We start from the raw sequence: 15699 nt of genomic DNA, 5'->3' as shown, positions 1-15699 counted from the left end.
TTTGTGAGCCACCATCTTGCTTTGTGCCTCACATGACCTTTTGTTAGCGCGCTGAGGGTGAGGGGAACCAGCTCTCTGATGTTTCCTCTTACAAGTGTTAATCCCGTCATGACTGCCCTACTCTCATGACCTCATGAAACCCTAATTACCCTCCAAAGGCTCCCATCTCTAAATACTGTCACATTGGGTGTTAGGGCTTCAACACATTCAGTTCATGACACCTTGCATATACTTTACCCCTCCTTTCACCCCAGGTAACAACCATCCGGAATTTGGTGTTTACCTTTCCTGTGAATTTTTCTTTTACTACATTTGTTTATGTACTTTCATCTCAAGCAGTATATGGCTTTGTTTTGCATGTTTGAACTATATAGGTGTACTGTCATGCCGAATGTATTCTGTTAACTTGCTCTTTTTGTTCATTTGCTGTTTCTATCTTTTTAATTCATATGTAGCTCTTGATTAATTTTCATTGCCATATAATATGTGATTATATCATTACCCTACTGACAAATATACCCTACTGACAAATTGAGGTTGTCGATATTTGACAAAGTTGATTTGCCAAATATTTCTAGTTTTTTTCTATCACAAACTACTGCTATAAACATTCTTATGCATATTCCGACATGTATTAATATTAGAGTTTCACTAGAAGTGGAACTGCTGGGTTAAAGGGTGTGTCTGTTTTCAAGTCAGTCAAATACTGGCATGTTGCTTTTCTAGGTGGTTGTGCTAATTTACTCTCTGTTAGTGGTAGATGTGAATTCCTATTTCTTACTACATATCTTTTCTGAAAATTGGCATTGTTGGACTTTTTAACTGTTGCCAGTCTAATGTGCATGGGAATGATATCTTGTGAGCTTAATTTGAATTCTCAATTGATGATACATTTTAATGATGTTTTATTAGTTTATTGGCCATTGATGTTTCTTCTCCATTAAATGCCTGTTTATATAGTTTGTCCATTTTGTTTTTTTGTGTGGTTTTATCTTTTTAAAAAAATTGATTGCTAGGAGATTTTATATACTATAGTTACTAATTGTTATGTGTCCTACAGATAATTCCTTCCTCTCTGTGGTTTTTTTACATTGATGAATAGAAGTTGCAAATGTTAATGTAACATTTTTCTTTTAAAAAATTTTTCTTTAACTCACGGTCTTACATGTAGGCTTGTGGATTTTATTTTATTTAAAAATTTTGATTTTCACATTTAGGCCCTCAGTCTACCTGGAATTTAATTTTTTGTGTAGTATGTGGTATAGGTTTAATTATTTTTCCTGTGTGGATGATAATTTTAGTACCCACTCAATTAACTAGTTCATCTTTTCTCCAATAAGCTGCATTCTCAGCTCTTCCAAGTTTCCATATATTCATGGAACTGTTTCTGGTGTATGTATTCTGTTTTATTATTTGTCAATTTCTGTACCAATATCACAGTGTCTTAATTATGGTGTTAGAATAAATCTTGGAATCTTATAGAGTGAATTTCAAAACTTTGTTCTTTAAAACTGGGCATTTTCTTTACTACATGTATTTTAAGATCAGTTGGCTGAGTTCTGTGAGGACTTTCTGGGTTTTGTTTATAATTGTATAAAATTTAGTAGTTCAATTAAGTAATTGGGAGAGCACTGTATTTGCATTATCAATAAAATAAAATGGCAGTGTTTAAGCTGAAAGGCAGAGAATTATAACATTTCTTTGAAAATTTTTTCACTTCCTTCTACACAATATTTTCTGTAATGATAAAAGACATGCTTAATGTAGAAAACTTAATTTAGGCAAAGAGGAAAATAAATCACCAATAATCCTGTCTACCACCAAAGCTAGTCATCTTTGTATGTACTTGCCATCATTTTCCCTATATATTACTATGATTTTACATACCTTATATGTAAGGGAGGAGGTAACAGGGATATTTTTACAAGTAGTTCAGCTTTTCCTGAATGTATTGGTTTATTCAGTTATTCAATACTATTCCAGAAATTTATCTGTTTTATTGAGAATTTGAAATTTCTCAAAATTGTATAATTTTTAGTTTTTTATTATTAACGTCAAGCATTTATGTTTTCTCCTATCTTTTGATTTGTCATGCTACAAAATTTACTTTACTGGTCTTTTCAAAGAACTGTCTTTTGTGCTTGCTTCTTTTTGTTTCATAATTCACTAATTTTTGTTTTTATCTTTTTTTGCCTTACACTAGATTTATTTTGCTGTTTTTTGTTTTTCGTACACTTCAGGTTGATCCCGAACTCTTTTATTTTCTTGTTTTAAAAATGTATTCAAGGTTAAGGATGGATCAGTTGGAGTTCTCTTTTCATTTTTAAAACTTCCTTATAAAAGTTTCAAAATATACAAAAGTAGAGGGAATGGTATAAAACCAGTTTTTTTTTCTTTTTCTCTTGGAGAATATTAAAGCAAATCTCAGATAATTTCATATCATCCCCAGATACATCAGTATGTATCTCTAACAAATATTATCTCTCTCAAAGGTGATATTGATACTATTAATATACCTAGTAAAATTTAAAATAATTTCTTAATGTCATCTAATCTCCAACAGTATTCAGAATACTTTTTTTCTTTCATTTTCCTTGCCTTTGTTAGAGAAACTGAGTCATTTGTACAGTTTCTACTTTCTGAATTCAGCTGATTCTACCTCCGTACTGTCATTTCATACGTTCCCATGTCCTCTGAATTTCCTGTAAACTTCTAGTTAAATGAGGTGTGATGTGATTAAGGCTTAATTTTTAACAAGAATATTTTGTAGATGTACTCTATGTAATGCCTATTGTATTTATCACACTAAGAGGAACAGAATGCTATCTCTTTGTGATGTTAACATTTATCAATAGGTTGAAGTGTCAGCTTTGATGCATTCATTATAGAGAGCTGCATCATCCTTTCAGCTAATAGTTTTTAGTAACTAATGATTGCATAATTTTATTGGGTATTTCAAAAATGACAATTTTTTTTTTGCATGTATTAATTTAAATTCATCTGTTAAGAACTTTATCCATCAACTATTTGGTCACATTGAAGTACACTTTTTATAAGAAAAGCAGGACAGATTTTTGACTTTTTAAAAACTTTTCCTGAGGAGTTGGTACTCCAGCAACCTCCACATAACCAATGTGAGTTCCTTTTTGTTGTTAGTATCATTATGAAAGCAAAGATTTTAACATTTATTTTTCATTCTATTATAGTGATCATTCTTTTTTAAATGCTTAAATTGTTTCATCTTGGGTCTGCAAGATTTCAGAACACCAATAGGTTTGATACTTGCTTAAAGTATCATTTTTTGCTCCAGACCTTTGATCAGATATTTCTTTAAAAAGTCCTGGTTTCTGGCCGGGCGCGGTGGCTCACGCCTGTAATCCTAGCACTCTGGGAGGCTGAGGCGGGAGGATTGCTTGAGCTCAGGAGTTCGAGACCAGCCTGAGCAAGAGTGAGACCCTGTCTCTACTATGAAATAGAAAGAAATTAGCAAAACAACTAAAAATAGAAAAAATTAGCCGGGCACAGTGGGGCGTGCCTGTATTCCCAGCTACCCCGGGAGGCTGAGCTGAGGCAGGAGGATCGCTTGAGCCCAGAAGTCTGAGGTTGCTGTGAGCTAGGCTGATGCCATGGCACTCTAGCTCAGGCAAGAGAGTGAGACTCTTGTCTCAAAAAAAAAAAAAAAGTCCTGATTTCTATGGGTAGGAAATGGTCCTTAGAAACCACAATAATACGAGTACCAAGATGCTAATTGCTTTTAGGTGGTTGTTATTTCAAGGCTCTTTTAGTGGACAGTATTTTTTAAAGATAGAAATACATTATGAGCTCGTTTGTAATTTCTATTCATATTTAAAGTTACACAGCTTTTACTTCTATCTTTAGAAGATTTTCTATTTTATATTTCTATCTCTGTAAACTGAAAAATCTTACTGGCATTGACATTATTACATATATAAACGAATAACTAGTTTTTTAAAAAGCAACGTCAATATTATACTAACATTGTAATTATTGAATATAGTTTAAAGTTTTTTTGCAGTCACTTTTGTCCTTAAATTATATTCTACAAAGAGTAGACAGTATAGTACAATTACAGAATTTTAAAATTTATTGAAATAATTCTCTGTGTGGTTCTACTGCCAAGTTAGTAGTTAGGTTTGTTTTCATTTTGTGTTTAATTTTTAGGGATTTTTTTTTTTTTTTTACTTTAAAATAAATTTTCCAAAATCAAAACTATCATACAAGCTTATAGTTTTTCTGACAAGCTTCATAATATGCTACTTTTCTACAGAGAAATCTAGCCTTCCACTCCTGTCTAGTCTACTTATTTTCTCTCTGCCTTTATCAGTATCTGTTTTCATAAATTTTTGGTTTATCCCTCTTTTATTCAATATAATGTGAATTTCTTCCTACCCTCTGCCTCCCACAACATTAGGTGAAACGTGGCACAATATACAGAATGTTTTATAGCTTGGCTTTTTTACTTAATGATAAATGTATCCTGGAAATCACTACATGGCAGTATATGGAAAATTTTCTCATTTCTTCCTGCTGCTGCATAGTTCTTTTTAGACTGTTTTTTTCCCAGTCTCTTACTATTACAAATTATGTTATGGTGAATAGCTTTGTGCATATGTAATTTTGCTGGTATAAAAAAATACCAGTATATCTTTCAGATAGAGTCCTAAAAGTGAAATTGCTGGGTCAGTGTGTAAATACATAATTTTACTAGCTATTGCTGAGTTCTTTTTGTTGTAGGAATTGTATTTGCTATCATAACAGGTAAGTTTGGTTGCCTATTTCCCCATAGTCTATCAGGGTATATTGTCAAAAGTTTGGGGTTTTGCCAGGCAGATAGGTGAGACAGCATCTAAATGTAGTATTAATTTTCATTGTCTTAATGTGAGCAAGGTGAAACAACTTTTCAGTTTAAAAATAATTTCTCTTACCTATACTGGGAACTATTCTTATCTCTTGCCTGGTTCTCTGTAGGATAACTGGTCATCTTTTTCTAAATTTTTGTAAGTCTGTGTTGGAAGTTAAGGTTCCCTTTTTGATCCAGTTATTTGGGAATTATTTCAAAATTTTATCTCATTAAATTAAAACACTTTACGATTGTTCCATTTTTTTCTCTATTCTTCTCATTAAAATGTCTTATTGTAGTTGCCCAAATATTATAGTCTATACTTCTTTATGGAATTCATTGACATATGCATCATATAGTATATGATTTTCTTTTGTGATTTCTCACGGACATTTAAATAGAATGGGTAAACTGCACATAACTTAAATGTGCATCAATAGGGGATTTTAAAACTATGATATACCAACATAGTAGAATGCTGTGCGGCTGTTGAAAGAATGAAACAGATTTTATATGATGATTTAAAAAAAATTCTAAGCTGTTTTCTTAATTGAAAAGAATAATGCTTTTTTTGTATGACAAAAACATATACATATATCAGTTTCGGAGGAAAGAATTGTATGAAACTTAAGGATAATTAATTTTGGGGTGGAAGAGAACTTCCATTTTTCATTTTTTACTTTTTTGAATTTTCTAAATTAATACTTGAATTTGTTTTAATTTTTAAAATGTCAGCAGGGGTTATATGGACAGAAAGATTATGGTCCATGGTTCTTCTTTTTTGCGTATATGCCTGTATTTAAAATACACAATATTATTTTTTAAAAGTCTTTTTCCATAACTAGAAGAGATGATCAGAGTATGAGACAGAATTCTTTGATTACCTCTTCAGGTCTCATATCTTGTCACTGAAGATTAGAAAGCAAAATAACTAACCCTAGGGATAGCTTTGTGGGAAATGTCATGTAGTATGTTATGTACCAATAAATATTAAGTCATTGTAAAGTCTTTAAAAGAGCATATCATCTTCTTTGTAGGTAATAACATTGGCTGTCTATTTCTTAAGTTTATTAAGTTATTCTTTTTTGTATACATTGCTTATGAAATAATGTTATATCTTAATCTACCATTTTGAGTATGGTTTGATTAAATTACTGTTTCTGCTTGATAGTGGAACCTCTACTTACTAAATTTTGGTAAATATGAATATTATAACGCATGTCTGGTTTTATTTGAGTGTCTTATTTAAACTTATTGCCATTTCTTAGGGTTCTTATTGTCAGGTTTACATCTATTTTTAGGTGTAATTGTTCTTCACAGAAGTGTCCCATTTTGGGTGATTAAAGAGTCACCTTATCCTTATTTATTGTTTTCTTCCTAGAATCTTTTGTTATAGCCCGCAAGATATATTTGTGAGGATACTGTGAAATATAAAATGAACACCATGAATCTGCTACCCAAATAAAAAACTTGAATGTTACCAGTATTATGTATATATCATATGGACCTTTTTATCCTCCCCCCCTTCTTACCCGACCATGGGTAGATGACTGCCATAAATTTCTTATTCTTTCCAGTATGGTTTTGTTACGCAAATGACAAAAATGTATTTAGTTTTTTTTGAGTTGCATGAAAATGGTATACTCATATGTTTTCTGTGACTTGTGTTTTAATTCAATAATGATTCTAATAGCTAACCATATTTTTTGTGTGTAATTGTGTAATAATACTTTTCTATGAAAATACCCAATTTATTTCTTTTCCTGGACCTTTGGGTTGGTGGACATTTGGATATTTAAAGTTTTTGACTTTAAGAACAATACTGCAGTTAACATTTTTGTGTTTGTTTCCTGGTGCATTTATGCAAGAGTTTTTTTTAGCTTACATATCATAAGTGTATATATTGCTAGGGTGTGGAGTATGTTAAACTGTACAAGACAGATTGTTTTCCAGTGTATAATTCCAATTTATGTTTTCACCAGTGATGCTTAAGAGTTCTTCCTATCCTCACTAGCACTTGGTTAAATATTTAATTTCTTAATTTTTGGCAGTCTGGTATGTAGTATCTTCTTTGGTCTTTTCTTGTCTTTCCCTGATTATTAAGGAGGTGTTTCATCTTTTTTCCCCCACATTTGTGACCACTAGTGTTACTCTTTTGTGAAATTCCATGAAATGTCTTTTTGTGTCTTTAGCTTCATAAAAATTTCAATTTATTATTTAACTGATTTTGTAGTTGTATTATGATTATTTTCTGTTGATTATATGTTTTGCTGTTACCTTCTCCCAGCTTGTTGCTTGCATTGTCACTTCTCTATGCTATCTTTTGATGAATAGAAGTTATTAATTTTAATGTATAGAGTTTTAATATGGCTGCAGATTCCCTTTGCATCTTGGATAAAAATCATTTATATGATCCCATTCTTTATCTATGCTTAATTTTCCCTAGCTCCCTGGGTATCTTCATGTTAATTGTTGGAAGTCTTTGTCTAATAACAGTTTTTAGGTTTTCAACTGTTGTCGCAATACAGTTTCTTACATGGAGATTATGTAGCTATTTTGTAGTATAATTTATCCATATTTTCTTTCATGTTTAATTTTCTCGTGTCTTAATATAAAAAGTCCTTAGTGTTCATAAAGATATTTTCATATATTTTCATCTAAAATTTTTTAAAATTTTGCTTTTTACATTTGTCTCTATCAGTTATTTTTTGTGTTTTGTATTAGGTAGGGATCCAGTTTTATTTTTTTTGCCCTTGTAGAGATAGGCAATTAAACTGAAATGTGCAGTGCCATTTTTTTCCCCTCCACATTTCAGGTGTATATATCTTAGGGTAAAGGCTAAGCTACTGTAACTATTAATAAATGCAGAGCATAGTAGCATAAACAGATTAGAAGCTTATTTCTTTCTCATAGCAAAAATCTTTCTCGTGGTTTAAGAAAATGTTATCAATCTGCTCCATAAGGGTTATTCACTGGGCCAGGTTTCTTTCATCTTGTTGCTTCACTAATCCCTAGGCTTTTGTCTTTGCTGTGTGATCTGTTTCTATATAATTGTGCTGTCCTAATTTTTTTTTTTATCTCCCTGTAGGTTTGTCTATTTTATTGTCTTTTTTTTTCTTTTAAAGTTAGCTTTTGGTTTATACTAAGCAGACAAGACATGGTATTCTTCAGTGTATTACTGTTTCTGTTTTTATTGGTTGTGTGAGTTAGTGCTTTCCCAGCCTTTAATAGGTAGGTAGCACTCAGCCTACCTCTTCATTTCCTTGGTAGCACCTCTGTGTTTAAGGAGTCCAGGATAATCATGTCGGTGCATACCTTCCTCCATCTTGGAGAATATGGTTTTCCTTAGGAACTTGATACTCATGTCCTTGGCCATGTTTTTCGGTCGTGGTTCCCTAGGTTGACATCTCCAGAGGAGAACGTGTTTGGTCAGCTCTCAGTGCTGAACCCTAGCAGAGCCCGGGGACTCTTGTCCACCGCAACCATCAGTTCTTGTTTACCTTCCTGGCAGCCCCTAGCAGCTTTTCCACCTGGAAATGATAGCTGGTAGTTGCATTAGATTATTATGATGAAAAGAATATCTAATAACCATGAGAAGAAAAAATAAGACATTTATATCATTGAAATGAATGCCAAATGGCCTTTAATCTGAACTTACTTTTGCACTTTTTTTAAAGTCATTTCTTTCACTGATTGACTTACAACTTGTATCTTCGCGTATCAGCATTTTCCTAATTGTTTCTCTGGGATGCTGACTTCTTCAGATGGTCATTGATATTATACAGGAAGAAAAGTTTCTTTGGTTAGATTTAACAAGAGACATCAATGCCAATCTTAAAATTTAATTTCTTCTTTTAGGTTGAATCCAAGATCAATTGACATCTATCTTAGATGAATTAAAATGTTTAAAAAGTGTATATTCCTAGTTCAAATTTTGATTCTGAGTTTAAGTACCATTAATTTGATTTGTTTCAATAGTCACTAATGTGGAATAGCCATCAATCACTACTATGGATCATTCATTTTATATATATTCCAAGTTAAACAACTAGGCTTAGATAATTCAAGTGAAACTGTTCCATCAGTCAACGTGGTAATGTTAACATTTATCAATAGGGCAGAATCACTTCTTTTGGGCATAATAATGGTAGACTTTTTACTCAGTGGAAAAGCAAAACACAGTTGGTTTTGTATTAATGTAATTTATAAAAAAATTCTTTAGTAATTTTGATGAAATCTCAAAATTGCAGATAATTTGATATTCTTCTGACACACTTATGAAGGCTATTAGATCTACTCTTAAGAGCAGGTATGAAATCACTTCAAGAAGAAAAAAGACCACAAATACAAAATTCAAAGAAAAAATTAAAGACTTTGCCATGCATAAAGATGCATTGTAGGAAGGAAGAAGAGAGCATCTCCGCACACCACAAGTCAGAATTAGAGGTTTTGTTTTGTACTTGAGCAGATCCAAGATTCCCCACCTATCATCTTCCAGAATTACGTGTGATCCACTGTAATCACAAGTATTACAGTGAAGTATGTATTACAGTAGAAGTATGGAAGGATTTTGATTCTGCAAACATCTAGAAAATAAACTGATAGTACACATTTGAAAAGAGGTCAGATGTACTTTTGAAAACTAGGGGAATTAAAGTGTTTTTTGAAAACTAAGGAGATAAGACATTGAAAATATTTTAAGGGGTTAGAAATTTTGTTCAGGTGACTAAAACATTAAGGACCTCTTTACAGTTTTATTTGGTTTTTACTTTTAGCATGTCTGATGTGGAGTTCTGTTAACTTATAGAAGGGCTGATTTTATTTACTTCCTCATCCTATGGGGGGGGTTGACTTTGCTTTTTGTATGTGGAGTAACTTGATTCACAGTTTTTTCATCAAAGAACAAAGGCCAAAAAATATGTAGCAGTTGTTATTAATCAGCATTTGTTAACTTATTTAGTCAATAAATATGTATGGACACTGTATTTGGTTGACACTTGGGAATATTATAGTGAACACTATGATGTGGGCCATGTACTTTGGCAGGCAATCCCTATTCATGTATTATCACATTTAATCCTAAGGGCTGTGATGTAGGTGGATATTACCCTGTATTACAAATGAAGAATGTTAGGTTTAGAATGGTTAAGTACAGTTAAATAGCTGATAGTGGAAGCTGAACTTCAGAGTAGTTTTATTTAAAACCATATTATATATTGTGAAAACATAGAACTAGGAAACATTTTCTGTTGTATATAGTGGACCAATATAATGTATATCAGTGGTCTTAAATGTTAGCACACATCAGAAACAGCAGGAGGATTTGTTAAAATTTAAGTTGTTGGACCCCACCCTAAGTTTCTTATTCTCAGTAGGTCTAAGATGGACCTGAGAACATGTATTGCCAACAGGTTTCCAGGTCTGATGTTGATTTTAGGGACTACACTTTGAGAATCACTAAAATATCTAATTCTGCTCATTATACCTTATACAACTAAGCATGCCATGCCAAATCTTCCATATCTTGATTAGAAATTAGACTTAGTGCAAATACGGTATTAATGTGGCATGAAACCATGCTTTAATTTTTCCGATTCCAGTATTTCTCTGAGCATTTGATGCTGATGAGCAGAAAGCTTTTAAAACATTTAAGGGAGATGACCTAGAATATCTGTTTACCATTTTCACATGTGTTGTAATATGAAAGCTTATTAATTATGAGTTTAACACAAATCAGCATAAGGCTTATGGTTAATTTGGATTTTCTTTGACTTTCTGAAATGCTTTGATAAATTATGTCCTTTATACATTTTTTTTCATTTTGATGGTTGCATTCCACTTTTTTGTACTGATTGGTTGTTTTAGATCCAGCCAGTATTGAGTTAGCTATTTTAAATATTAATACCCATGTATGTAAATATATACATAAAGTAGGCAAAAGAGTTGATTTAGCTAGTTTAAATAGTAGTCTACTCACATATATTTCTGTAAATACATTTGCAAAATAACTAAAACATCACTAACTGGTTTAAACAACTGTGCAGTTCTAAAACATGTACATTTTTAACCTTTTCTTTAAAAGATGTTAGGGTATGACGCTATCTGTTTTTATTCTAACAGAAAGAAATTTCTCATTCCATATTTTGCTTTTGCTTTCAATGTTCTACCCCTATATGCCCGTTTAATTTTAATGATGATGATGATGATGTCCAACTCACCAATATGAAATTCTCATTTTCCTAAGACTTGAGTTATCTGGATGAAGAAAGGGCCCTTGGTAAAAGGCAAGAGATTTGTATGATCTGAAGAGGCCCTTGGGATGGAGGATTATATGGCATTAGTTTTTGCTTTTTTTTTTTTGATAAAAAATCAAGGTAGCTTTCCAAAGGTTTTAATTATGGAAGCTAATGATCTTTCCTATTTATTGTCTTTTGGACTTGAGTGACAGGAGGAAAGGGAACACTTGCTTTTGTGGGAAAGGGAGACAGATAGATGAGAGAGTAGAGGGGTGAAGTTAATTTTTTAATTTATTCTCAATAATGTAACATATGATATTTGCTTGCATGCATGACAGGCTTTCAGATTAATATTTTAAAATTTTAATATAACTTATGCTAGTTTGTTTTTGTTTTTATAGAGAGGATCTGACGAACTACTCTCAGGCAGTGTTCTCAGTAGTCCAAACTCTAATATGAGCAGCATGGTAGTTACAGGTAAGTATTACTCTCAGCAGTTTGTCATTATTTGCCATTTTATGGGGCAGAATGTTAAAGCAAAAATTTATTCTGTTACATCAGAGTAGCCTTTCTTTAAATGCTATGTTAAAACATTTTAGAGGAAATTTTTACTAGTATATAAATGAGTCCAGTGGGAAAATCTTGAAGTTGGTGACTTGTGGGCAAGTAACTCATAAGTCTGATTGCCTTTTTTTTGGATCACAAAGATATAATCCTTTCTCTTTCATATAATCCCCTCACCCCTTTTGTATTTTTTTTTTAATTTTTTTAATCATAGAATATTTTTACTTTAAGTATTTCTTTATGCCATAAACCCTAAAACCCAAACTTTAAATAAAACCCAAAAAATTCTGCTACATAACTATTTTCTTTCTGCGGTTTGAACCTTTTTCTTTGCTGTAACAATTCTTTGAATTGATTTTTTTTTTTTATGTTGTTGACTTGCAAATTTAAGATGATTTGTTTAACTTTCAGAGTTAGAGTTTTTCTTAAATTGTATATGTCTGAAATAACGTTGGTTGGTTGTAGTGCCTAGAAACAAATATAGACTAATTTTATACCTTAATTTTATGGCTGATGAACCAAATTTTGAATCTGATTATTATTGTTGAATGAATTACCTTATAACCCTGCATTTCACATTATTTACTTCAAACCGAAGTTCCTTTTTTCTGTTATTTTTTCTTGAATTACTTGCTTGAGGAATTAATTATATTGGGCAATAAAGGGATCTTAAAAGACTAGAAGACATTTTGATTTCCTTCATAGAGCCATTACTTGTACATACATACGCATCCCTTATGGTTCAGTTAACTAAAAATTACAAGGACGTATTTACCAAATACAGTCATAATGATGTGAAGAGGAATTTGCCAACACATCATTATTACTGATTTTTCTATGTAGTGATTATAAAGTAAAATCACAAGGCAGTGATTTTGATAGTCAAAGTACCATGTGCAAATAATTCACCCAATAGGCTCAAGTGTCTTTAACTCTGCTTTGTCAGTTTCTCTTTTTAATAATATATATTGTGATTGATAACGGAAATGTTTTTTTAAAATTAATATTTAGGGCTATGGCAGAGTAATTGGTAGCAGCTTTGCCCTCATTTCCAATCTCCTCCCCGATCAAAAACTGTATAAATGAATGAAACATGAAACAACTGTTGTCTGGAATTGATGAGGAAACAATACAAGATCATGATCTTTGAGAGAAGGTAAACCTTCTCTCAAAATAACCTGTGAACTACAAAGGGAAGGCTCATCTCCCTGAGCGTCATGATGACTCTGGCTTTCTGCTTTGGGCTACCTTACTCCTATAGCACAGGGAAAGAGAGCTCAAGCAGAGTATACCGGTGTTACTGAGCTGAAGAGACTAAGAGTGTAATTCAAAGCTGTTCAAACATAAAATTTGTGGGGAAGGGCCCTGGAGATAAGGAAATTGTCTGGGGGTTTATACATAGGGTAGGGGACAGAATTTGTTGTGGGGATTCACTTCATTCAGAATTTTGGATAATGGCTGGTCTGTGTGTGTGCAGACTGAGACTTTTGCAAGGTCTGTCAGAAATCACCTGCTCTGGGGCTAAGAGCTAAATGGTAGTTCCGTAGGTTGAGCAGTTCTCTAAGACATTGCAGTTGTGGGAAGTCAGACATTAAGAGTTCTGGAAAGTCAGAATGCAGACATCTTGCAGAGTACCTCAGACATTCCATTTAGACTACGAAAGCTCAGTCCTTAAAGGATCACTCTATAGTAAGAGCCATCCATAAGACTAGTTAAACTGAAAATCTAATCTGACAGAAATGTAAAGGATTCACCAGTAATATAATTGCCTGCCAAAACAGAAACACTACCCCCTAAGGCAGACAGCATGATTCAGTGTTCCTGTACTTCTCCATAATATCTAGCATACCATCAAAAATTACAGGTCATGTGAAGAAGCAGGAAAATAAAATGTAAACTACAAAGAGGCATTCAATAGGAGCGGACTTGAAAATTATCTAGATAACAGAATTAGCAAAGATGATACATATGTTAAGCTATAAAGGAGAAGATTGACATAATGATTGAACACATGGAGGAATATGTTAAGAGATAACTGTAAAGACTAACAACAAATTCTATACTTAATGGGGAAATACTGAATATTTTCTCCTTAAAAACAGGAATTAGGCAAGGGTGTCTATTTCACAATTTTTTTTCTAGCCTTCTGTTTATATCAGGCAAGTAAAATAAAAGGTATAAAGATTGCAAAGGAGAAGTAAAACTCTTATTCAGTATCAACATGTTTATTTTAAAATAGAAAACCCTGAAGGGATCCACAAAAGATCATCTGGTAGAACTAATAAGTAACTTTAGAATGATTACAGGATACAAGTTCTATATATAAAAGTGTATTGTTTCCTTATACTAGCAGCAAATTGTTGGAAAATGAAATTTTAAGAAATCCATTTACAAAAGCATCAGAAAGACAAAATATCAGGAACAAATTTAACAAAAGATGTATAAGACATCTATACCAATAACTTTAAGATGCTGCCAGAAGTTTAAACAGACCTAAATAAAGGGAGAGATAGACCATGTTCATGAATTAGAAAGCTCAGTATATTAACATGTCAGTTCTTTCCAAATTGGATGGCATTAATCTGTAATTAATCAAGCCCAGTAGGCTTTAAAGTTGAAATTAGTGAGTAGATTCTAAAATTAATTTGGAAATAAAATGAGCTAAAACCATTTTGAAAACGGAAAAGTTGAAACACACTGACTTCAAGATTCACTGTAAACCTATAGTTAATTAAAGCAATATTAGCATGGTTAGTGCCACAGAATAGCGTTCAGAAATAAGCTCACATTTAAGGTCAGTTGATTATTTACAAAGTTGCCTTGGTAACTCAAGGGGAAAGAGAAGTCTTTTCAACAAATGGTGCCAGAACAGCTTGAAACACATTAAAAATAGAAAAAGAAACTTAAACTCTATGTCATACCATACAAAAAAATGAGATTAATTATATACTAAACCGTAAAAACTATATAAAGCTTTTAAGAAAAATCACAGGATAAACTCATAAACCTTGGGGTAAATGATTTCTTAGCAAAGATACAAAAATCACTAATCATAAAGTAATTATAAACTGGATCAAAAGGGGAAATTTGCTCATCAAAAGACATTAAGACAATGAAAAAGGAAGGCAAAACGAACAGAATGATATTCACATATGAATGCATATATATGACAAAGGGCTTGTATCCTCAAGTATTTGTAAAGGACTCTTACACTGTCATCAATATGAACAGCCCAATTTTAAAAAAGGGGCCAAACAAGTTATAAGAATGGGTAATAAGTACATAAAAAGATATATTAGTTATGAAGTAAACACAAGTTAAAACCATTATGAGATAGCCTTCACACCAACTAGAACAGCTAAAATTAAACAGATTGGCAACACCAAATGTTGATGAAGATACGAAACTATCTTATTGCTGCTGAGGGTATAGAATAGTTGGGAAGATAGTCTGGCATTTTCTTATGCCAAACTAACTTATGTAGTACTTCTACTTTTAGTTTTTTATCCAATGACAATGTACAAAACTTGTACAAATATGTGTATCAAGAACTTTATTGATAATGGTCCCAAACTTGAAATAACCCGAATGTCTAGCAGGACAATGGATAAATTGTGGTATAGTCAGACAGTGGATTGCTACTCATTACTATTAAAAAGAATGGTTACTAATACATGCAATAACATGAGTGAATACTAAACATTAAATGGAGTAAAAGATGCCAGACATAAGAGTACATAACTCTGTGATTTTATAGTATTTCTATGAAGTTAAAGAGCAGATAATTGGCTTTTAGTTTAGAAACTAGAATAATGGATGGCTGTGATGTTGGGAGCTTAACAGGAAGTAGAAAGGAATTTTCTGGGGTGATGGAAATGTTCTATATCAATTAAGTTGTGAAACATCCAAAATTTGTTGAAAGCAGTAGATTATCTTTGGGAACAAGTAGTTTTGTTGGAATATGAAATGTTAAGAGAGAGAGAGAGAGAGAGAGAGAGAGAGCGTGTGTGTGTGTGTGTGTGTGTGTGTGTGTGTGTG

At 32.3% G+C, this 15699-nt stretch overlaps 1 protein-coding gene across 6 annotated transcripts in view; it reads left to right on the top strand.

Moving 5' to 3' along the window:
* PTBP2 (polypyrimidine tract binding protein 2) overlaps positions 1 to 15699 on the top strand; it is a 78576-nt gene that overhangs the window by 15882 nt on the left and 46995 nt on the right. For 5 of the 6 annotated variants that reach the window (XM_012661135.1, XM_012661134.1, XM_012661133.1 and 2 more), the window contains exon 3: positions 11499 to 11574. The exons of the other annotated variant lie outside the window; for it this stretch is intronic. In XM_012661135.1, coding sequence (XP_012516589.1) covers positions 11499 to 11574 — 76 coding nt within the window. The remainder of the gene's footprint in view (positions 1 to 11498; positions 11575 to 15699) is intronic. 6 annotated transcript variants of the gene reach the window in all.

This window comes from Propithecus coquereli, unplaced genomic scaffold, assembly GCF_000956105.1.
Source record: "Propithecus coquereli isolate 6110/MARCELLA unplaced genomic scaffold, Pcoq_1.0 Scaffold7, whole genome shotgun sequence".
NCBI classification, from domain to species: domain Eukaryota; kingdom Metazoa; phylum Chordata; class Mammalia; order Primates; family Indriidae; genus Propithecus; species Propithecus coquereli.
The sequence above is the reverse complement of the archived record's forward strand: the minus strand, read 5'-3'. Positions and strand labels throughout refer to the sequence as shown.